The sequence below is a fragment of the Camellia sinensis genome, chromosome 6, assembly GCF_055761805.1.
Source record: "Camellia sinensis isolate YWXY chromosome 6, ASM5576180v1, whole genome shotgun sequence".
Lineage (NCBI taxonomy): Eukaryota > Viridiplantae > Streptophyta > Magnoliopsida > Ericales > Theaceae > Camellia > Camellia sinensis.
Window position 1 is genome coordinate 32,014,296 of NC_138966.1, and position 23,711 is coordinate 32,038,006.

At 37.8% G+C, this 23,711-nt stretch overlaps 1 protein-coding gene across 2 annotated transcripts in view; it reads left to right on the plus strand.

Moving 5' to 3' along the window:
- Positions 1 to 23,711, plus strand: part of LOC114302860 (V-type proton ATPase subunit a3) — a 44,932-nt gene that overhangs the window by 16,449 nt on the left and 4,772 nt on the right. For both annotated transcript variants that reach the window (XM_028247937.2, XM_082873613.1), the window contains 7 exons: positions 9,321 to 9,494; positions 9,842 to 9,979; positions 11,614 to 11,721; positions 11,875 to 11,982; positions 12,163 to 12,311; positions 17,596 to 17,749; positions 23,522 to 23,682. In XM_028247937.2, coding sequence (XP_028103738.2) covers positions 9,321 to 9,494; positions 9,842 to 9,979; positions 11,614 to 11,721; positions 11,875 to 11,982; positions 12,163 to 12,311; positions 17,596 to 17,749; positions 23,522 to 23,682 — 992 coding nt within the window. The remainder of the gene's footprint in view (positions 1 to 9,320; positions 9,495 to 9,841; positions 9,980 to 11,613; positions 11,722 to 11,874; positions 11,983 to 12,162; positions 12,312 to 17,595; positions 17,750 to 23,521; positions 23,683 to 23,711) is intronic.

A 23,711-nucleotide genomic window follows, 5' to 3' on the forward strand; every position in this document is an offset into this window, starting at 1 on the left:
ATTCAAGCCATTGGGGTGAAGGACACAATCACTGCTAAGGATTCAAGCCATTGGGGTGAAGGACACAATCACTGCCAAGGATTCAAGCCATTGGGGTGAAAGGACACAGTCACTACTAAGGATTCAAGCCACTCATTGCCATTAGGCTAAAAAGGGCAATGATACCTGCAAACAAACTCTAACGCCTTGCGTGTTGCCTGCAAAAGAGGGAAAAAGATGTGAGCTATTCCCAAAAAAAAAAAAAAAAAAAAAAAAAAAAATCGTAATTCGTACAGTTACAATTCACTTGCACGAATCACGAGGGGGCATGCCTTGATTAGATTAAATTAGGAAAAAAATTTAATCTTAGCCAAAGAAGCCAAAGGGCAAAGCAAATTTTTGTAGCTTGGGATTTTGCTATCATTTGTCAAAAGATACAAGCAGCAAGTTCCTTGGTCATATCCACAAGTAAGGATACATGCTATTAAAAAAAAAAAAAAAAAAAAAAACAGGTTGCTAGACAACAAACAGGTTGCTGCTGCTGGAAAAAAAAGGTGTGGTTTTAATCTTTACATGCTTGTCTTGGCTTCAAAAAGGGTCTTTGTTTGACTATTTGGGTTTGTGGTCTAGCAAAATGGACTGTCTTTATTCATATCTAGGCCATATTTGCTTAACAAACATGACAGCAGATTATACACATAATACATTTTTAGAACGAAGAATGTAAAAAAAAAGGTGTGGGTTGCTGCTGCTGAAAAAAAAAAAAAAAAAACAACAAAACAAAAAAAATGGTGTGGTTTTAATCTTTACATGCTTGTCTTGGCTTCAAAAAGGGTCTTTGTTTGACTATTTGGGTTTGTGGTCTAGCAAAATGGATTGTCTTTATTCATATCTAGGCCATATCTGCTTAACAAACATGACAGCAGATTATACACATAATAGATTTTTAGAGCGAAGAATGTAAAAAAAAAAAGGTGTGGGTTGCTGCTGCTAAAAAAAAAAAAAAAAAAAAAAAAAAAAAAAAAAAAAAAAAAAAAGTTGTGGTTTCAATCTTTACATGTTTGTCTTGGCTTCAAAAAGGGTCTTTGTTTGACTATTTGGGTTTGTGGTCTAGCAAAATGGACTGTCTTTATTCATATCTAGGCCATATCTGCTTAACAAACATGACAGCTGAGCGGTTCATATGGGTTATAAGAGGGCTCATGGAGAAAAAATTTCTGCTGGAAGGTAAAAATAAAAGAAAAGAAAAAAAGAGGTTTATTCAGGTTATATATGTGTAATAAAAAAGAGGGACTCATGTAGAAAGAAATTTTGCTATAGGGCTAAGTGAAAAAAGAGGTCTTAGCTTCATCAAAAAACAAAAAGAAGAAAATCTTGTGGAAGTTAAAAGCACAAGAAAAAGATACTGTTTGGTCTTAAAAAATTGTTTACATGGTTGTCCTGATTTCAAGAACTATGTGGATTTATGGGCTAGCAAAAGGGGCTGTTTTTGCCATCATATAAAAGGCACAGCATTCAATGGTGAGTTCATGAAATAAATCTGCTAAATAAACAGATTGATGCTATAAAACAGCACCAGATTGTCCTGTACAAAAAAAAAAAGAAGAAGAATGATAGAGGTACAACATGCAAAGTCCTGGATGGCCAAGCGAAATAAGAGGATGCTACCACAAAGATATAAAGTCTTGTGATATAACATTGCGTCAGATTGTGTACAGCATGCAAAGTCCTTGTGGTTTGACAAGTAGGCCATTTAAAATATATATATATATATATATACAAAATAGAATTTGCCAAATAGCATAGACTTAGAAAATATGAGGAAGAAGAACTCCGAAAATATGAGGAAGAAGGAATATATAACTTAGAAAATATGAGGAAGAAGAACTCCGAAAATATGAGGAAGAAGGAATATATTTCTGTTATATTCAAAACTTCTTATTTTACAAGACCAAATGACACTCCTTATATAGGAGATATTACAAACATCATTATAACCCATTATATGCCACTTACATATTATATATTACCACTATCTACCACTATCTACCACCAACACCACTATCATATTCTATACATGCCACTATCTACCACCAACACCACTATCATATTCTATACATGCCACTATCTACCACTAACACCACTATCATATGCCACTATCTTATTATATGCATTAACACAAATTTCCAGCACTCCCCCTCAAGCTGGTTTGAAGATATCTTCCATAGCCAGCTTGCTAGTCAGCTTATCAAATTGCTTCTTGTGTAGTCCCTTCGTTAGCACATCAGCTAATTGTTCACCTGTTGGAAGGTAGGTCATACAGATTATGCCAGCATTGATTTTCTCCTTGATGAAATGTTTATCCACTTCTATATGTTTTGTGCGATCATGTAGAACTGGATTATGAGCTATAGATATAGCTGCTTTGTTGTCACAATAGACCTTCATAGGTGTCGGGTGAGAAAGCTTTAATTCTTCAAGAATTCTTTTAATCCACATTACTTCACAGATTCCATGGGCAACAGCTCTGAACTCTGCTTCTGCACTACTTCTAGCTACCACATTCTGTTTTTTACTCCGCCATGTAACTAGGTTCCCACCTACAAAGGAGCAGTATCCGGATGTTGATCTCCTGTCTGTAACACTTCCTGCCCAGTCTGCATCTGTGTATACTTCAACTTGAAGATGTCCATGTTTCGTGAACAGTAAGCCTCTCCCTGGAGTTCCTTTCAAATATCTTAAGATCTTATAAACGGCCTCAAAGTGCTCTGCCCCTGGTGAGTGCATGAACTGACTTACCATGCTGACTGCAAAGGCAATATCAGGCCGCGTATGAGATAAGTAAATTAATTTCCCGACAAGTCGCTGATATTGTTCCCTCTCTTTGACTTCTTCAGCCTTAGCAGCTTGTAACTTCAAGTTAGGCTCGATCGGAGTCTCCATCATCTTACAACCAAGCATACCTGTTTCTCCAAGGAGATCAAGAACATATTTTCTCTGATTAACGAATATACCTTCCTTGGATCTTGCAAATTCCATTCCGAGGAAATACTTGAGGGCTCCCAGATCCTTAATGTGAAATTCTTTTGCGAGTTTCTCTTTGAGGGCTGCTAACTCTGCTTCATCATTACCAGTTAAAATGAAGTCATCAACATAAACAATCAAAATTGTAATTTTACTGTTTTTTGAATGTTTATAAAATATTGTGTGATCTGCTTGACTCTGCGAGAAGCCACAACTGATAACTGCCTTCCCAAAGCGTTCAAACCATGCTCTCGGTGATTGTTTGAGTCCGTATAATGACTTGTTCAATCTGCATACTCTGTCGCTTCCAAGTCTCTGCTCAAATCCCGGCGGTAGGCTCATGAACACCTCCTCTTCAAGATCACCATTGAGAAATGCATTTTTAATGTCAAGTTGATGTAGAGGCCAATCTGAATTTACTGCAAGAGATAACAGTACTCTGATGGAATTTATTTTAGCAACAGGAGCAAACGTCTCCTGATAGTCGATCCCATAAGTTTGAGTGAAGCCTTTAGCCACCAGTCTCGCCTTGTATCTTTCAACGCTTCCATCTGCGTTACATTTTATCGTAAACACCCATTTACACCCAACTGTTTTCTTGTCTTTGGGTAGATCAACTATCTCCCAAGTACCACTTCTCCTTAAAGCATTCATCTCCTCCATGACTGCTAATTTCCAATTCGGATCATCCAATGCTTCCTGTATATTCCTTGGAACAAACAAGTGTGAAATCCTAGATGTGAAAGCTCTATGGTTTTTAGACAGTCTTTGATAGGAGAGGTAATTTGCAATAGGATGTTTAATGCAATTTCGGACACCTTTCCTAATTGCTATAGGAACATCAAGGTCAGAAATAGAAGGAATAGGATTACCTAAAATTTCGATGCCAGAACTCGGGTGGACATTCGGGTCATTAGGATGGACATTCGGGTCATTATTCCTCAGATGAAATCGCTTCCTAGTATAAACCTGAAGCTCAGGATTTAGATCATTTTGTAGTACTTCTCCCCCTAAACAAGAATCTTCTTGACTAGGCACCATAGAACTTGGTTCTCCTAAGTGATCATTATCAGACAGATGTGGTTTTTGTGTAGGATAAATGACATTGGGGAGCGGGATAGAAATATCCCAAAAACGGTCTTCTACTCCACTTGTCTCCCCCTGAAGAGAAGTGTTGGGGAAATAGGATTTTGTTTCCACAAATGACACATCCATACTCACATGAAATTTCTTGGTTTGAGGATCGAAACACTTATACCCCTTTTTGTTTGAGGAATAACCCAAAAAAACACATTTTATAGCACGGGGGTCAAGTTTTGAACGAAATTGACTAGGAACATGAACATAGGCAGTACATCCAAAAACTTTGGCGGGTAAATCAGAAAACAACCTCGTGTCAGGAAAAAAAGTTTTGAGACAATCGAAAGGTGTTTTGTATGTTAACACCTTTGTAGGCATCCTGTTTATCAAATAAGAGGCTGTTAAAATTGCTTCACCCCATAAATATTTAGGAACATGCATGTAAAACATTATAGCACGTGCTACTTCAAGTAGATGTTTATTTTTTCGTTCTGCAATGCCATTTTGTTGAGGGGTATCCCGACATGTAGATTGATGAAAAATCCCTTTTTTTTCCAAAAACTCACCCAACTGCTCATTGAAATATTCTGTTCCATTATCAGAATGTAAAATACCAATTTTGGTTTGAAATTGGTTTTCAATCATATTGTAAAAATTTGTGAATAAATTTTTCACGTCAGATTTTTTATTCATCAAATAAATCCAACATAAGCGGGTATGGTCATCAATAAATGTAACAAACCATCTTTTACCAGAAAGAGTAGTGATTTTAGAAGGGCCCCAAACATCACTATGAATCAAATAAAAAGGTTTGGAAGCCTGGTAAGGTTTTGGCAAATAAGTAGAGCGATGAAATTTTGCAAAAATGCAACTTTCACAATGAAAAGAAGAACAATCAATCCCTTTAAATAATTCTGAAAATAAATGTTTCAGATAAAGAAAACTAGGATGTCCTAGCCTATAGTGCCATAGCATTATTTTTTCTCGAACAGAGATTGAACTAGTACTATTAAAGCTCTGAGCTTTTTTATTACTAACAGGTACTTCATCAAAGTAGTAAAGACCTTCAAGCATCCTAGCACGCCCAATCATCATCCCCGAGTTCTGGTCCTGAAATTCACAATGGGATTCAAAAAATGTAACACGACAATTAGAATCCTTAGATAGTTTACTGACAGACAAAAGGTTACAGGCTAAGTTGGGGACGTGAAGAACAGCATTGAGATTAATTTTCTCAGTTAGTTTAATAAATCCTTTTCCTGCAATAGGTGAAAAACTACCATCGGCTATTCTGATTTTGTCATGACCAGAACAAGGGAAATAGGCACTAAATAAATGGGAAAAACTAGTCATGTGATCGGAGGCACCGGAATCTATGATCCACGGAGAGAAGTTTAGGCAAGAGAAGGCTTTAGGATTTCTACCTGTTTGTGCCAACAAAACACTAGGAGTACCGGATGAGGAGTTGGATTTTATCAGCTTTAAGAGTTGATCAATCTGCTCTTTGTTGAAGGGACCTGAATCGGCTTCATTAGCGGTAGGAAAGCCACGATTCTTCTCTCCTTGTTTGCTGCTTTTCCAGTTGACAGGTTTGCCATGGATCTTCCAACACGTTTCGCGTGTATGGCGAGGCTTGTTGCAAAAATCACACCAGACCCGTGGCTTATCATCAAACCTGCGCTGGTAATTTGCAGCCTTGTTGGCCGCAGCATCGCTAATTAAAGCAGAAATTTCAATTGATTCACCAGTACCTTTTTTCTTAAGCATGACGCTCCTTCGGCTCTCTTCCCTTCTGACTTCGGCAAATACTTCGCCAATGGATGGGAGAGGAGGTCTGCCAATAATTCTTCCTCGCACTTCATCGAACTCAATGTTGAGGCCGGCAAGAAATTTGTAAACACGGCTGTCTTCCACAGTTTTCTTGTGGTGGTTGCAGTCGTCAACCGATTTCCATTCGTATGTGTTGAAGATGTCAAGATCCTGCCACAATCTTTTCAACGAATTGAAATATTTGGTGACGGAATCATCTCCTTGACGAATCTCTCCCAACTTCAAAGTTAATTCGAAAACTTGAGATTGATTTCCTAGGTCAGAATACATCTGACTAACATTATCCCACAATTCTTGTGCAGTAGGATAGCACATGTAATTAGAGCTTATATCCTCCTCCATGGAATTGACCAACCATGTCATAACCATGGAGTTTTCAGCGTCCCAACTGTCGAACAGCGGATCATTAATAGCAGGAGCCTTCTTGTCACCAGTGATGTAACCGATCTTTCCTTGCCCACGGATATACAACCGGACAGATTGTGACCAGCGGAGAAAATTATCACCATTTAGGCGGATGGTGGTGATTTGGACAGAGTGAGAGTTTGACGTTTTCACCGGAATGGCAGCGGCAGGGGTTGAAGTGGTTTCGGACGTGACTTCCGACATGGCTATGACGGTTTTAGGGCTGCTGTGTTTTTTGTAGCTCTGATACCAACTTAGAAAATATGAGGAAGAAGAACTCCGAAAATATGAGGAAGAAGGAATATATAACTTAGAAAATATGAGGAAGAAGAACTCCGAAAATATGAGGAAGAAGGAATATATTTCTGTTATATTCAAAACTTCTTATTTTACAAGACCAAATGACACTCCTTATATAGGAGATATTACAAACATCATTATAACCCATTATATGCCACTTACATATTATATATTACCACTATCTACCACTATCTACCACCAACACCACTATCATATTCTATACATGCCACTATCTACCACCAACACCACTATCATATTCTATACATGCCACTATCTACCACTAACACCACTATCATATGCCACTATCTTATTATATGCATTAACACAAATTTCCAGCACATAGCAACAAACAAATTGATGCTATAAGATAAAAAAGAAGAAGAAGATCTTATGGAAGCTAAAGCACAGAAAAAAGAAGTTGTTTGGTCTTAAAGAGAGAAAAAAAAATTGGTCTCAAAGCAAACCTGATATGAGGGGAATAGAGGGTAATCTTTTGTATCCTCAAAGAGCAATTGCTGCTGGAAAGTGGCTGGAAAGTTGCTGTATTTGGTCTTAAAGAAAGGAAAAAAAATTTGGTCTCAAAGCAAACCTGACATGAGGGGAATAGAGGGTAGTCTTTTGTATCCTCAAAGAGCAATTGCTGCTGGAAAGTGGCTGGAAAGTTGCTGGAAATTTTCTGGAAAACAAAAAAAATCTGCTGGGAGAAACAAAATCTGCAGGAAAAAAAGGGGGCTGCAGAAAAAATATATGAATAGGTGTTATATAGGCAAATATTTTTGCTTAAAAAGGGAGGTAGTGGTCTCCTAAAATACTTCAAAGAACCAAGAGTTTAGGTAGGATTTGAAATACTAAGTAAGAGTTTGTGTTAGATTAGAAATCCTACCAATGTCAATCCATCCTATTCCATTTAGACAAACTCCTAAAATATATATATATATATATGCTGTAAAAAAAAATCCTAAAAAATAATAAGTGGCAAGTTGGAGGCCCACAAAAGAAAAGGGCCCATTAAAAAATGGTGGCCTAGAAAAAGAAAAGTCCATGATGGTTTAGAAAAATCCATGATGGCCTAGAAAAAAATCTGCTCCTAAAATATATATAGATATATATATATATATCTGCTGTAAAAAAATCTTAAAAATAATAAGTGGCAAGTTGGAGGCCCACAAAAGAAAAGGGCCCATTAAAAAATGGTGGCCTAGAAAAGGAAAAGTCCATGATGGTCTAGAAAAATCCATGATGGCCTAGAAAAAAATCTGCTGTAAAAAATGGTGGCAAGTTGGAGGTCCACAAAAGAAAAGGCCAAGTTTAAAAAAAAAAATGGTGGCTTAGAAAAGAAAAGGTCCATGATGGTTTAGAAAAATCCATGATGGCCTAGAAAACAATCTACTGCAAAAAAAATAAAAAAATAAAAAAAAATAAATGGTGGCAAGCTGGAGGCCCACAAAAGGGAATGCCCGATTAAATCTTGGACCTTACTCATGACCCTTCAAAAAAAAAAAAAAAAATGGTGGCAAATTGGAGGCCCACAAAAGGAAATGTCCAATTAAATCTTGGACCTTACTCATGACCCTTTAGGAAAAAAAATAAAAAAATAAAAAAATCAAGTCCACAAAAAGGACCCATGCAACAAAAGTAAAGGGGCTCATGAAAAAGCCGTCAACCCAACAAAAAAAAAAAAAAAGGCTAGAGACCAAAGCAAAGAAATAATCCCATCTAAGACCTAAAGATCATCCAGATAAAAGTGCCAAATTGTCGTGACTCGCACAGTTAAGAAAATTCACTTGTGCAAGTCACGAGGGGCATTTGTTGGCACATAAATTTTAAACCAAATTTATGTTTAAATTTCAAATACAGTCAATGACACACATAGAGCCTACAATAAGATTGTTGTAGGCAATCACTTCCCAAAATGATTAACTTGCTCCGTTGAAGTGTATAAATAAAACAACGTCGTATCTTAACGACGTTATTCAAGATGCTCAAATGACACCTGTAGAGCCTACAGCAAAGACACCACACATGATGAAACCCCAAAGATCAATCCGGTTAATCAGATATACGATTAATCAGATAGCGCTATTATTCAGAATTTAAATGGCGCTATCATTCAATTTGAAATTCAAATATCATTCAATTTGAAATTCAAATTGAAGATGAAGCATTCCTATCACCTGATGGCCCTCCATAAATATAAGGACCATCACACAAGACGGGGGATTGGAAGATCAGAAGTGAAAAAGATCAGAGAGAGAGAGAGAAAGAAGTTGAGAGCTAAACAAATCGTTACAAGAAAGAAGATGAGAAGGCTAGAGAATTCAAGAACCTACGCTAATGGCGATGAATAGGTAAAGGGTTCCAAACCCAAACTGTATTTTGTATTCGAGGGTTCAAAACCCATAATAATCGTAATAAAATATTTTCTTTTTTTAAAATTGTCTTTTGTTGTTTATTTTGTTCTTCATTAATCAGAGGTTTCATTTTGCATAAAATGTGTAATTAACGATCTGAAATACAGATCGGAAATAAGAACCTGCTATTCAAATAATCAACACTGTTTAGTCAAAAAGACTAAACAGTGGACATTTGTAACATAAAATTTTGAAATGTGTTGAAACACTTCATGTTTTAAAATTTGTGTCTACAATGTATTTACTTTCAATTATTTGTTGAGGTTATCTTTTGGATTTTGTGCTGTGTAGGAAATGTCAACAGATCCATCTAAACAAGTAAAACTGGGATTTGTCAGTGGTCTTGTTCCACGAGAGAAATCAATGGCTTTTGAAAGGATTTTATTTCGTGCAACTAGGGGAAATGTGTTTTTGAAACAAGCTGTGGTTGAAGATCCTGTTGTTGATCCTGTGTCAAGAGCAAAGGTTAATACTGTTTTTTTTTTTTTTTCAAAAAAGAAACTCCATAAAAGGATGCGACTGCATCCTTCCTTCTTTACATGATGTTTTTTCTTCGAGTGATTGTCACTATGAAATGTGAAGTATTTTGTGTGGTGGAAACCTTACGTTTTTGCTCTATTTCTCTCTTTCTCTGTGAAGTTGTAACCGAAATTCTGTTGCCCACCATGTGCTGCATTTTTCTTTTGTCCGTAATCCACTTCTATGGATCAATTTATACTTACCTTCCTGCAGAATGTTGTCTCCTAATCCATGGGCATTATTTTAGAGTTATTCCCTTATGCAACGAGGAACTGATAACCACTAACTTACAGGTTGAGAAAAATGTATTCGTTGTCTTCTATTCTGGAGAAAGAGCTAAGAGCAAAGTTTTGAAAATATGTGATGCTTTTGGAGCGAACCGCTATCCTTTTTCAGATGACATAGGCAAACAATATCAAATGATTACAGAGGTATGTATTTGGACAAGTTCATGTATGGATTTTAAAATGAAGAATCTGTAATTAAAAATCTTTATCTTTACAGGTAACTAGTATTTCTCTGGGCTCTTTATTTGGTTTGTCATTTCTTTGTTTCTTGAATTTCTGTCAGCATTTATTTTCCCTTTTTCTTTTCTTTTTCCTTTTTCATATTTTGGTGGTATATTTTTTTCCATCTACGTGGATTTGCCAATTTGCCTTTCTACTTGGTGCTTAATATGTTTTTACTTTTAAAAAAGAAAGGAATTTTTTTTGAAGTTCATCTTTCATTGTTTGGTTTGGTTTGGTTCATCTTTCATTGTGGCATTGTACTATGTCTGTCTATTGTGGCAGAGGATTTGAGTCTTGGACATGCTCTTGAAAGCCTATGCAATTATCTCAGTTGTTTTGTCCTTAGTCTGAAAGTAGAGTTTTGGCCAGTCCTTCTTCCATGATTATGCTATTTTTTATGTGGAGTGTCTTCATGGGTCAAATTTAGATGGTCTGAATATATGAACTATGACTTGCATCAATTAGGCTTGAGCTATTCTTAATAACACTGAAGCAGGACAAGTGGCGAAATTTAGGGTTTCAAAAGGAGCACCAAAAGGATATGGTTTTACCAGTCATAGATATGAATTTTGGGGCTGTTGTGGGACTGTTATGAGGGCATGAACAGTGATTCAGGAACAGTAACTATGCTGCTGAATTTATACAGGAAATAAAGAAGAAAGAAAGAAGAAAAAAACAATTCTAGAAATCACGCTTAGAGATTTTAGGCATCACTCCTAGGGTTTGATTGCATCACACAATCCATGAACAAGCTTCAAAAGCTTGGAAAATTCTCTAAAAGTGTATTAAATTAGAAGCATTAATGACTTTATATTGACTTTAAAGACTTCATTTATTAACTAGGATTCCAAAATAAGAAACTACCAAAATTTTGATTTCCAAAACCCATCTAAAACCAGATAAGAAACATAAACAAAAACCAACTAAAGAACTTGACCCGTGAGATGTTGGCCTACTAGATGACTCATGGGCGACCCCTACAGCCCATGTCAATAAATCTTAAAATTACCAAACTACCCTGCTTGACAGTAACACTAGTAAGCTTGAAACCAGGCAATTTACAAATATTTCCACTTCTTTAACTTTTCTCTTCTTGTGTATTGCATGAGGCACTGCAATTATTTCATGTTTCTAATCTAAGGGTAAAGAGTTGAGCACATAGAGAACAATAATCTTCCATGGGTAATATGACACAAACCAAGTCCTACAATCATAACCAAATACGTGATGTCTTCCAAATTTTATTTGGTAAAGTAAGCTTGTTAATTGGGAGTCGGGGATAAAATCATTTAATTAGAATCATCTCAACAGAAATGTTAAAAGATGAAGAAAGTCTTGGCGAAGTCAGTCACATGGTTATATATATGATAATTTTCCTACAGTGAATAAATTTTATTGCAATTTTAATAACTGTGGTTGTTTTGACATATGGAATGCACCTTAGTTATGGTGACAAAGGCCAACTGGGTTCAGTAATATGTCATTCTGTTTGATTTTAGGCAAATAATTGATTGCAGTCACAGTGCAATCTGATTTATGGCCATTATGATATCTAGGTATCTGGAAAACTTGCAGAGCTGAAGACTACCATAGATGTTGGACTTCTGCACCGGAGCAATCTGTTACACATTATTAGCCAGCAATTCGAATGCTGGAATCTTCTGGTTGGTACCAATGCCTTTACTTAGTATTAATCCGTACGTACTGCTGTTAATCCTTATGTTCACATTTGTTTGTTTGTCTTTTGGGGAGGGATGGACTCTTTGCTAAGTTTGTGGATCAATCATTGAATTTTTCTTTTTCTCCTACTTATAAAGGTGAAGAAGGAGAAATCCATTTACCACACTTCAAATATGCTCAGCATTGATGTGACCAAGCAGTGCCTTGTGGCAGAAGGCTGGTGTCCTGTTTTTGCAACAAATCAGGTATATTGCTGAAACTGCAGTGGCGTTTAGTTTGATGCTTCACAGTACATGCATTGGATATATCTTTCATGGATTAGCTAAAAAAATGCTTCTTTTTCTTTTCTTTTCTTCCCAAACCCCCCCCCCCACCCCAAAAAAAAAAATGTTGAGTTTTTAACCAACTTGGACTTGAATTTGCAGATTCAAGATGCAATGCTGCGGGCAAACTTGGACAGCAACTCACAAGTTGGGGCCATATTCCAGGTTTTGCATACCAAGGAATCACCACCTACATATTTCCGTACAAACAAATTCACTCATGCTATTCAAGAAATTGTAGATGCTTATGGGTGAGTAATGATGATATCCACTTTCCACTATAATTTAAACTGAGACTAGCGAGTTAGTGAAGCTAACAATCATCGCTTTGGAAAGACTATGGTTGATTTTTCACTCTCAATCTTACTTCTGATTGAGTGATAAATTTGGATTTCAGAGTACCAAATAATTGGAAATCTAATATGCCCTTGGAAAATTTATTGGATATCATACAATATGGGGCTTACACTTCTCATGCAGAAACTTTTTTTAAACTCAAGTTTTAATTCTTTAGTATATAGTTTTGTTCAGCATGGAGGAAAAGTGCATTTGAGAGACAGAATTTATGTGCACATGTGCATGCACACTTGTATATGTGCTTGTTTGTGTGTTTTGTCTCTGCTCCTCGCACCCCACATTGGGCGGCATTGGTTCGGATTATTCACTATCTCCGGAGTACTATCTTTCAGGGTTTATTGTTGTCTTTTACTTCCTCTTTGGACTTGGTGGCTTATACTGATTCTGATTGGATTGGTGATGTCACTAATCGCAAGTCCACTTTTGGCTCCTGCATATTTGTTGGTGATTCTTTGATTTCTTGGAAGAACAAGAAACAGATTGTTGTTGAGCGTTCCATTGCCGAAATTGAGTACCGTGCTATGGCTCATGCCACTATTAAGATTGTTTGGCTTCGCTGTCTCTTGACTGATTTAGGTGTCCCTTAGTCTTCTCCGACCTCCCTTTACTGTGACAACCGCAGTGCTATTCAAATTGCACATAACACTATCTTTCATGAGCGGACGAAGCACATTGAGATTGATTGTCATTTTGTCTATTAGCATTTGCAGTCTAGTTCCCTTTCGCTTCCTTTCGTCTTTTTAGCATTGCAACTTGCTGATTTCTTTACGAAGACTCATACCACTGCTCGATTTCAGTTTCTTCTTAGCAACATCTCAGTGTTTTCTGCTAAAACACCTTGAGTTTAAGTAGGGATGTGAGAATATTATGGAATTATAGAAATATGTCAATTAGGTTGATTGTGAATATTCGATCAATAATCGATTGATTGTATAGGGTTATTTCCTCTTATAGATTAGGGTTTAGGATTGTTATAAATATTGGTTGTAATCTTTGTATTACGTACAATTGAATATACAGAAAAGCTTTCAGGAATCTTATAGGAAAAGATGTTACTTGACTTTAGATATAGCAAAAGAGTCAAAACCAGTGACGATCATATCATCCACATACAGTAATAACGCAACAAATCCATCAAAAGTGTGGAGAATAAATAAAGCAGAGTCCTAGGCACAAGGATGAAATCCAAGCTCAGTAACAACAGTCTGAAAGCGATCATACCAAGTACGAGGAGACTGTTTCAGACCATATAGAGCACGCCGAAGGCGACAAACCTGTCCAGAGGAATGGTGAAGGCCAGGGGGAGGATGCATGTAAACCTCCTCGATAAGATGACTATTAAGAAAAGCATTCTTAACATCCATGTGATAAAGAGGCCAAGAATGAATAGTAGCGACAGAGATCAAAGTACGAACAGTAGTCATCTTGGCAACAGGAGCAAAAGTCTTCTCATAATCAATGCCATACTCTTGTGAGAAACCTTTAGCAACCAGACGAGCTTTATAGCGCTCAAGAAAACCATCAAAATGAGTCTTGACTTTGTAGACCCATTTGTAACCAACTGGATTATTACCAGCAGGCAAAGGAACTAACTCCCAAGTACTAATTTTCTGTAGAGTAGACAATTCATCCTCCATAGCTTGAATCCAATGAGGATCTTGACAGGCCTCCTTGTAAGACTAAGGTTCTGAAAAAGAGTGAATAGCAGACAAAAAAGTACGATCTGAGGCAAAAAAACATATATTAGACCAACCCAACTTGTTTGGAGGATGACGCGCTCGAGTTAGATATCGGTGTGCAGTAGGATCAGAGTCGTCAGAAGCGGGATCAACAGTAGGAGCAGAGACAACCGGTGGAGGAGGAGCCTTGCGACGAGAATAAACTAGCAACGGGGGAGGAGAAGCAGCCGAAAGAGGAAAAACAGCCAAAGGTAAAGCAAGAGGAGAAGATGGAACAAGCTCAAGAGGAACTGTAGAGATGTACTCCATCAGACGGGACCTTAGAAGGAAACGGATCAATATGAACCAAATCCTCTTTGGAAACTGGGGTAGTGAGAGGAGGAAGCTAGAAGGTAGACGTTCGAGAAAGGCAACATGGCGGGAGACATAAAGACAACGGGAAACAAGGTCATAACAACGATAACCTTTCTGAGTAAGACTATAACCCAAAAAGACACATAAGACATACCAGGCACTAAGTTTGGTCCTATCTTTACGGGTAAAATGACAAAACAAGCAGACCCAAACACATGGAGAGAGTAATTAGGAAGTTGAGAAAATAGAGCCTCATAAGGAAACCAACTAGAAAGAAGAGGGTAGGCATATGGTTGAGAAGAAAAGCAGCAGTAAGAACTATCTCACCCCAACACGGAGCCGAAATGGAGGCAGAGAGGAGAGACCTAGCTGTCTCAAGGAGATGACGGTGTTTACGCTCAGCTCGACCATTTTGGATAGGTATATCAGTACAAGAAGTTTGGTAAATGGTACCTAATTTGGCCAAATATTCACAGAATTCAGTTTTAAAGTATTCCCCTCCCAAGTCAGATCGCAACAATTTAATAGTAGACCCAAATTGTGTAGTGACTATAAACTGGAAAGCACGGTATATTTGGTAGAAGTCAGACTTATGAATCATAAGATAAACCCAAGTATAACGGGTGCAATCATCAATAAATGACACATAGTATGCACTGCAGAAACCCTTTTGGTGAGAACAGGAGAAGGGCCCCAAACATCAGTATAAACTAAAGAAAATGGTATATCAGGTATAAAAGTGTTTTTACGAAATGGTAAGACTGTCATCTTGGCAAGTTTACACCCCCGACATTTAGTAAGTTCGCTAGGAGAAATTTTACCCAAGATAGCTGATTGAGCTAAAGATCGTAAGCGATCATCAGACAAATGTCCTAATCCAGAATGCCACAACTAAAAAGGATTGGACAGAGAATCTAACTGAAAAAAGGAAAAGGCAGTTGGAGAGGTTGTCAAATGCAGATGCAAGCACTCTACCACATAGAGGTCCCCAACTCTATGGCCAGACCCAATCTGCTGCTTAGACATCCAATCCTGCACAGAACAGATAGAAGAAGAAAAGATAATATCAAGACCAGAAGTATCAAGCTGATTGATAGATAATAAACTGACAGATAACTAAGCAACAAAAGCCCCATTTGTTTTGGGGTTAAATAGATAGGAGGGGATTAGGATAGAGGTGGGGTTATTTAGTATTATGTTTGTTTGTAGAGTTGTGGAGTGGATTAAGATGGAGGAGGTGATATAGATGGAGGTTGGAAGGGGGATTGAGATGGAGGAGGTGGAGATGGTATTAGAAAAATAGTGAGGGGATTAGAATTTTTTTTATTTTTTTTATTTTTTATATATTGGGATTTTTTTAAAAAATATTAATGTTTAATTTTTTATATTTTTTTATTTATTTTATTATTTTATTATTTTATATAAAAATAATTTAACAATTCTTACACTAACAACTATCATCAAAACAGACACAATTTTACTTAATCCCTTCATTATCAATCCCCTCACTAACAATCCCCTCACTATGAATCCCCTCCATTCTACCTCTGAAAACAAACAAAGCCATAAAGGACAGATGGAATAGAGATAGCAGACTGTATTACAGACCCAACAGATATAACAAACATACTAGACCCATTAGCAGCATTGACAATAATAGGAAAGGGAGGAGGAGTACGATTTTGAAGTAAGGAGAGATGGGGAGTCATATGATGAGAGACACCAGAGTCAAAAGGTTAAATAGACGAAGAAATACCTGAAGAAGATCCAAGCAAACCTGAATGAAGAGAGGAAACAATGGAGGCAGACAGGATGGCTGGGAGTTAAACAATGTATGCTGAAGCTGACTAATATGAGCAGTCAAGGAAGCTAAGTCAGGATCAGGAGTCGGAGCAAATGCAGTAGAACCGGCGAGAGGCCGAACGGTACTCAGAGGAGAAGCACATAACTTGATCGGAAATTGCTGAGAAGACGAGGCCGACACAGGCAAAGTCGACAAACGTCCCTTCTTGGGACAATGATACTTCCAATGACCCCTCTAATGGCAGAAGGCACACTCTAATGGTAGAAGGCACACTCATCAAAAGCTAGAAACATCGTAATAACCAGAAGTTTAAGAGGTTGAAGTGTAATAAACCCAAAATGGGCAACCAAGGGGCAAAGGGTACTAACGAGAAACCTGAGGGTTGTAATGTAATAAACTTGAAAATAAGGTATTAAGTATAAGACCCAAGCAGATTCTGAGAATAGTGCTAAGAACCACCGAACAGATCAAGAACCAGAGAGAGACTGAAGGAGATCGAAGTTGAGAGACGAAACCAAAGAGAGACTGAGGGAGATCAAAGCTAAGAGACGAACTCCACGTTCACTGCGCTAAGAGAGATGAACCAGAAGTCAAACGCAGAGACCAGAGAACCACAGATTCAACTTGTGACTTGATGACCCAACTAGATGTCACGGATGATGATGACGTGGCAACCACCCAACAATCGCAACCAAGGAGTTTGATAGAGAGACAAAGGACAACATCAGAAATCAGTCAGTGACCACCCAACGAGCGATCGCAAACAGAGAGCTTGATTGAGAGAACCAAAAATCAAAAGTAACGACCAAAGTGTGATGGCTGTTAGGGTTTCGTACCAAGCTCTGATACCATGCAAGATTCCTGAAAGCTTTTTTGTATATTCAATTGTACATAATACAAATATTACAACCAATATTTATAGCAATGCTAAACCCTAATCTATAAGAGGAAATAACCCTATACAATCAATCTATAATCAATCAAATATTAATCAAATATTCACAATCAACCTAATTGACATATTTCTATAATTCCATAATATTCTCACTACATGCCCATGCATGCATGTATGAGAGAGAGAGACAGAGAGAGAGAATTTGGTTGGAGTTGACCAAAAAAATCTTTATTCTAGCTGAACTTACCATTATACATGTTTTGCTTGTTAAACCGTATAGCATTTTCATCTCTGGCTTTGTGTATAGCAATATTTGAGGGAATGCCAATTGTTGTGAAGTAGTTCCCCACTGCACTAAGATAGTTTGCATTTGTAAATTAACTCACTAGTTTTCTTGTCATTTGCAAAATGTAATTATCTTACGGATGCATCTAATATACTTGCAGGGTGGCTAATTATCAAGAAGCAAATCCTGGTGTCTACACAATTATTACATTTCCTTTCCTATTTGCTGTCATGTTTGGAGATTGGGGCCATGGTATTTGCTTGTTTCTTGCAACCCTATATTTCATATTCAGGGAAAAGAAACTTTCCAGTCAGGTAATAACTGCTTAGTTTGTTGATTAATGGCTGTAAGTTTTACATGTTTAGCTGACACATATTGCATCCTCATGTAGCCATGCTTGAAAGAGTGTTATTATAGCCACAATTTTATACCTTCCTATTTAAAGCCATGGTCATCCCAACTAGATATGACAAACCTTCACTGGCAACATATCACACTCCATAGTATCAACTAAACTACAAATGAAATATGTCACCAAACACGTCTCATAAACTTTAAGTTTAGTGTTGTTCAACGCTTTGTCACATGAACTAAAAAAATATAAAAAAATAACACCCAATTCGTACACATTAATGTGTTTTTGGGAGAGCAAAGATTGAGTACACACCTAACCTTTGGCATAATGCACAAAGTGGTGGCCCCAAGACTTGAACCCATAACCTCAAGGTTATTAGGTCAAGTCTTAACCATTGAACCAATGGTCACCCCTACACTATGTTACATGGACTATTTGAAAGAAATCAGATGCCTGCTTCAGACACCTGACACTTTGATGAGGGTGTTGGATGTGTCTAATACTTTTCATTAGACACTTCTTATATTTTTGTATTTAACACTGTCATTAGATGAATATATATTATTGTATAACTGTTATAAAATGAGTAAAATGCCTTTTGACACTATTTGTTACATATAGCACAATTTTATCTCATATAATAAATAACAAAATATAAAAATATAACCCTTTTTCATTGAGTCCTCGTACCCTTAAATTTAAGATTTGATGGATCCAACCTCTAGATACTCACCCGCACCCGACACTCACACCCGAGTTCATGTAACATAGGTTCAACCATGCTACTTTATATCGATTAGGGTGAGGCTTGGTAATCAACCCAAGTTCACGAAAAACATCTCCTTAAATGACATTGGTACAACTTCTAGAGTCAATAATCATGTTACATAGCTGCCATCGTTTTATGTAGTAAGAAAAGAATGCGACACAAGTCATTGTTCATTGTCATTACCAATCTCATGAGTATGTTCATTCCTAACCCTATCTATCTATTTTCTACACATCTACACATCTACTTCAACATACTCATCACGACTATATTCATTTTCCTTGATCTTCCATTATTTTGTAACCATATGTAAGAAATAGATGTATTATTGATTGATTGATGTATTAATTGTGTTACAAGATTGATAAATTACAATTCCTATACAATCTATATATAGAAGAAAATGTGGTAGTAGGTGTAGTGGAGGTGATAGTGGGTTAGGTGAAGTGGAGTGTGTGGTGAAGTGGAGGTAGGTGAAGTGGAGTGTGTAGTGGAGTAGGTGAAGGTAAAGATGGGAAATTCTAACAGCCCCCCGCAAACTCAAGGAGGAGAGAAACTAACCAACTTGAGTTTGGAGAGAGTAACAAAACAAGAAAATACATAAAAATAAAAAAGGATAGGAGACACTGTATGGTCGTGTCAGACCGTTGGTGAAGACACTGTAGGGGGTGTCATAACGTTGTAGAGGACACTGTATGGTGGTGTCAGACCGATGTAGAAGACAGTTTATGGGGTCATGTCGGACCGTTGTAGAAGACAGTTTATGGGGTCATGTCGGACCGTTTATAGAAGACAGTTTATGGGGTCATGTCGGACCGTTGTAGAAGACAGTTTATGGGGTCATGTCGGACCGTTGTAGAAGACAATGTTGTGACAGTTTACGGAGTCTTGCTGGACCCTTGTAGAAACTAACCGGAATCAATGTCGGGACAGTTTACAGAGTCTTGTCGGACCCTTGTAGAAACTAACCGGAATCTATGTCGGGACAGTTTACAGAGTCTTGTCGGACCCTTAAAAAAGCTAACCGGTATCAAATGTCGGGACAGTTTATAGAGTCTTGTCGGACCCCTTAAAAAAATCGCATCCTCAAAAGGTGCACCCAATTTTTCAAAAAGGCGTGTCCACTTTATCAAAAGATGTGCCATGAAAAGGCGTGCCAGTTTGTCGGGCGTCAAGAGGCGCGCGATGCGCGTGGCTGCCTTGGCTATATAACCAAGACGAAGGCAGAGGCTGTGCAAACCAGTTTGAAACCTCTGAATTTTGGCAGTCTGAAATACTCTGTAAACCCTACTCGGAAACACTTAGCAACCCAAAACATGGCCTCTTCTTCCCGTCCAGCTACCCAGAACCTGCTCACTCTCTTTCCAGAACTGAACGAGCCCACAGGAGAAATAACTGGTGCGGTGGCCAGTGAACCTCAACCAAACACCTCTGGTTTTGCTCCATTGAACTTTCCGATGCGGTCGGTGGAGCAAAAAATGGCGGTGCAAACTGATATTGAGGCTAATCAGTATACTCTGAAGTCATGCGTGGAAACCATGACGGCGGTTACAAACTTGTCGAACCGGCTGCAGAGTAGGGCAAATGAGGTGCAGCAGTTAAACTCCCAGCTGGCTCTGCTCCAACGCATGTATAAGGATGCGCGAGCAGAGATAAGTGTGCTAAAGGCGGAAAATAAGAAGCTGAAGCGGAAGGCCACCGTTATGTTCCGATTTGGAGGTCCGCCATATGCTGCAGTGGAGGAGTATGGGGGAGTGAACGTGCTCGGCGGCGTGGAAAACACGGAGGCAGCACCGTCAAGGGCCGCTCAGGACGGAGGCAAGAAGAAGAGACCGGCGGCAGAGTAGAGAAGAAAAATCTCACTGTTCCGATTTGTGTTGGTTTTGTTTTGTTTTTGTGTTTTTTTTTTTTTTTTTTTTTTTTATTTTATTTTATTTTATTTTATTTTATTTATTTATTTATTTTTTTTTTTAGATAACAGCAGCACCAAAGCTCCTAGCAGGGTTGATCCCAGTCCCAGTAATAGGAATAGTAGCCAAGTGAACCATAAACACTGCAAACCCAATTGGCAGAGGTGCCAAAACAGGGACATGAGAGTCGCGAGACGAAGATCATGCCGCCGAAGGACCAGGCGATGCCGAGGATTCCGACGCCGTCGCATGGTCCGGTTTGCTTCTTGTGACTGATGACTGTGAGGAACGGCGTAAGAGTTGCGAATATCAACGGTGCCATCAGGCAAGACGGAGCCGAGAAGAGTGCCGATGATTCGCTCGGCCTGGTCGGGTCGCCGGACGTAGCAGTCACAGCTGTTGAAGACCACCAGAGGATGGATCTGCGCTGACACGCTCGTCGACGACGGCGAAAACTGCAACACGATGACTCGTGCAGGAATGAGAATGGTGGGAACAGTTTTAGACCAGATTCGAAGACTGTAATGGCAGTTCAGGGGGTGAGTGCAGCCATGGCAGGTGGGGTTTCGGCTTTGATTACGATGCCACTTGATACAATCAAGACAAGGTTACAGGTTTTGGATGGAGATGAGAATAATAATGGGCGTAAAGGGGTACCAACAATGCGACAAACTGTTCGGAATTTGGTAAGAGAAGGTGGATGGATGGCTTGTTACAGAGGACTTGGACCTCGCTGGGCTTCCATGTCAATGTCAGCAACCACCATGATCACTACCTACGAGTTTCTCAAACGCCTTTCGGCCAAGACTCAAGAGGGAGGTTTGAATTGGTTGAGATCCGGCGGGCGGTCAAGGCAAGGTTGCCGCCCGCCGGAAGGCGAAGAACACCAAGATCTTTAACCTTGCTCTGATACCATGTAAGAAATAGATGTATTATTGATTGATTGATGTATTAATTGTGTTACAAGATTGATAAATTACAATTCCTATACAATCTATATATAGAAGAAAATGTGGTAGTAGGTGTAGTGGAGGTGATAGTGGGTTAGGTGAAGTGGAGTGTGTGGTGAAGTGGAGGTAGGTGAAGTGGAGTGTGTAGTGGAGTAGGTGAAGGTAAAGATGGGAAATTCTAACACCATAAAACATGATTGGTTTTATTGTTGTGTTGTAAACTTTATCTTTTAATCTTAAGGTTATGCGTCAATCACACAAGACACCAAACACATTTTTCCATTTAGTCCATCTGACCTTAATTCTATAAGTGGCAATAACATCAACCTCTCCCTCCATATGTATGATCAAAGCTTATGTGTTGAAATTGTTCGCTCTTTGGTACGTCTTTGCCTTCAATAACTATCCTTTCATTTCTATTACTAATTTTCCTAAAGTTGTTTCATATATTTATTCATAGTTCTACTATCCTAAACCTCTTAATGCTAGAGAAATTTCTCTCCAAACTTCAATTTTAGCATTTACCCCTGCTTTTCTTTCATTCAATGAACAAATATTGAGGCCAAGTTTGGAAACCACCTAAAATAGCTAAAAAGTCAAAAAGTCACTCCCCAAAAGTCAATTCTTCTCTTTCTTTTTTTTTTTTTTTTTTTGCACATCTTTTCGTAAAAATCAAAAAGCCAACTAAAATAGCTAATTCCCAAAACAACCCTTAAGATTCTAAATGGGATACTTTCCATTGGACAAAAAAATTTCTTGCATGGTGTGAGACCCATGGATTTTGTTTTAGGCTATTACATTGGATATGTTTTGTTTAACCAAAGCAATAGTTGCCACAACACTCACTCAAGCAAAAATATTAAACCTTTTATGGTGTGGAATGCTATGAAGCATGGGTACTTCAACAAACATGTCGTATCCGTACCAATTACTGGTATTTCATATGGTACTTCTGCATATGTACTGAGATACACGATTAATGTATCCAAATTTCTCGTTCATATCCAGACATACCTAGTATATACTCAAGTTGTACCGTATCTCAATTGAAACAGTATTTTCTTCTAATATGAAGGTAAAATTAATTTCATTGGACTTTTTTTTTCTTTTTTTTTTTAAAAAAAAAAAAAAAAAAATTTGTGCGTAGCATAATTTTAGAATTAAACTATGGCTTGTAAGTTATCTAATATGATGACATTTAATTTTAGTTTATACCTTTACTTTTTGGCATTAATGTGAATTGTAGGTTAGATTTTAACAAATTAAACCATTTAACTATTTTTTACATTACACCAAATTAAAAATAAATATTTTTTTTACAAATGTACCCAGCCGTATCTGTGCCTTACTTTTGTAGATTTTACCGTGTCGATATACTCGTATCGTACCAATACCAGTACCAGTACCAATACTCGTATTCATACCCATGCTTCATAGGTGGAATGTATGTTTGTATTTCTTGCATGCCCTAAATATGATCATTGTTTGTGCTTCTGGAAGTAAATATCAGAGTCTAAAGTTTGTCTAAAATGTAACCGTGAACCTACAAGGAAAAAAATATTTCTTTGTTCTACCATTACCTTATTGTAAAACCACACTAGGAAACATATTGAGTGGCATACCCTTTGCATTCTGACGCTTGGAAGTATGAAAGGGATTACTATAGAATTTTGGGTATAGAGATCTTAAAGTTCAGTTTGTGGTTATATTCTATTGGTTTTTTAATTCATGTGCCAGGAGGCCTTTCTCCTACTATACATGTATGTGTTGTATTAGGATAACTTCGCATGTTTGATGTCATTTCTGAAGGTTTTACCTCTCATTATTATCTTTTTGAGTGGATACCCTTTGTGTTGTGTGATCATCTTTGGATTTGCATTGGACATGTTTACAATTTACCTCCATTGACTGAAATACAGCTTGATTTGAGTCTTGGGGAAAAAACATAATACCTTATGATACTGCCGAAAAGTATCCCCTTGCAGCAGAACTCCTGGAAAGAACAATTATTTTGACTTCTTGATTATTTTTCTTGTTTTGTCTGTTACGTTTGCCAGGTTTATGGTGTAATAGTTCAATTTTCTTGATTTTGTTGACAACAGAAACTTGGGGACATCATGGAGATGACATTTGGTGGACGATACGTTATAATGATGATGGCAATATTCTCAATATATACAGGACTCATATATAATGAATTTTTTTCTATGCCATTTGAACTATTTGGGCCCTCAGCGTATGAATGCCGTGATCCTTCGTGCAGGTATGGAAAGAGTACTCTAAATTCATTTA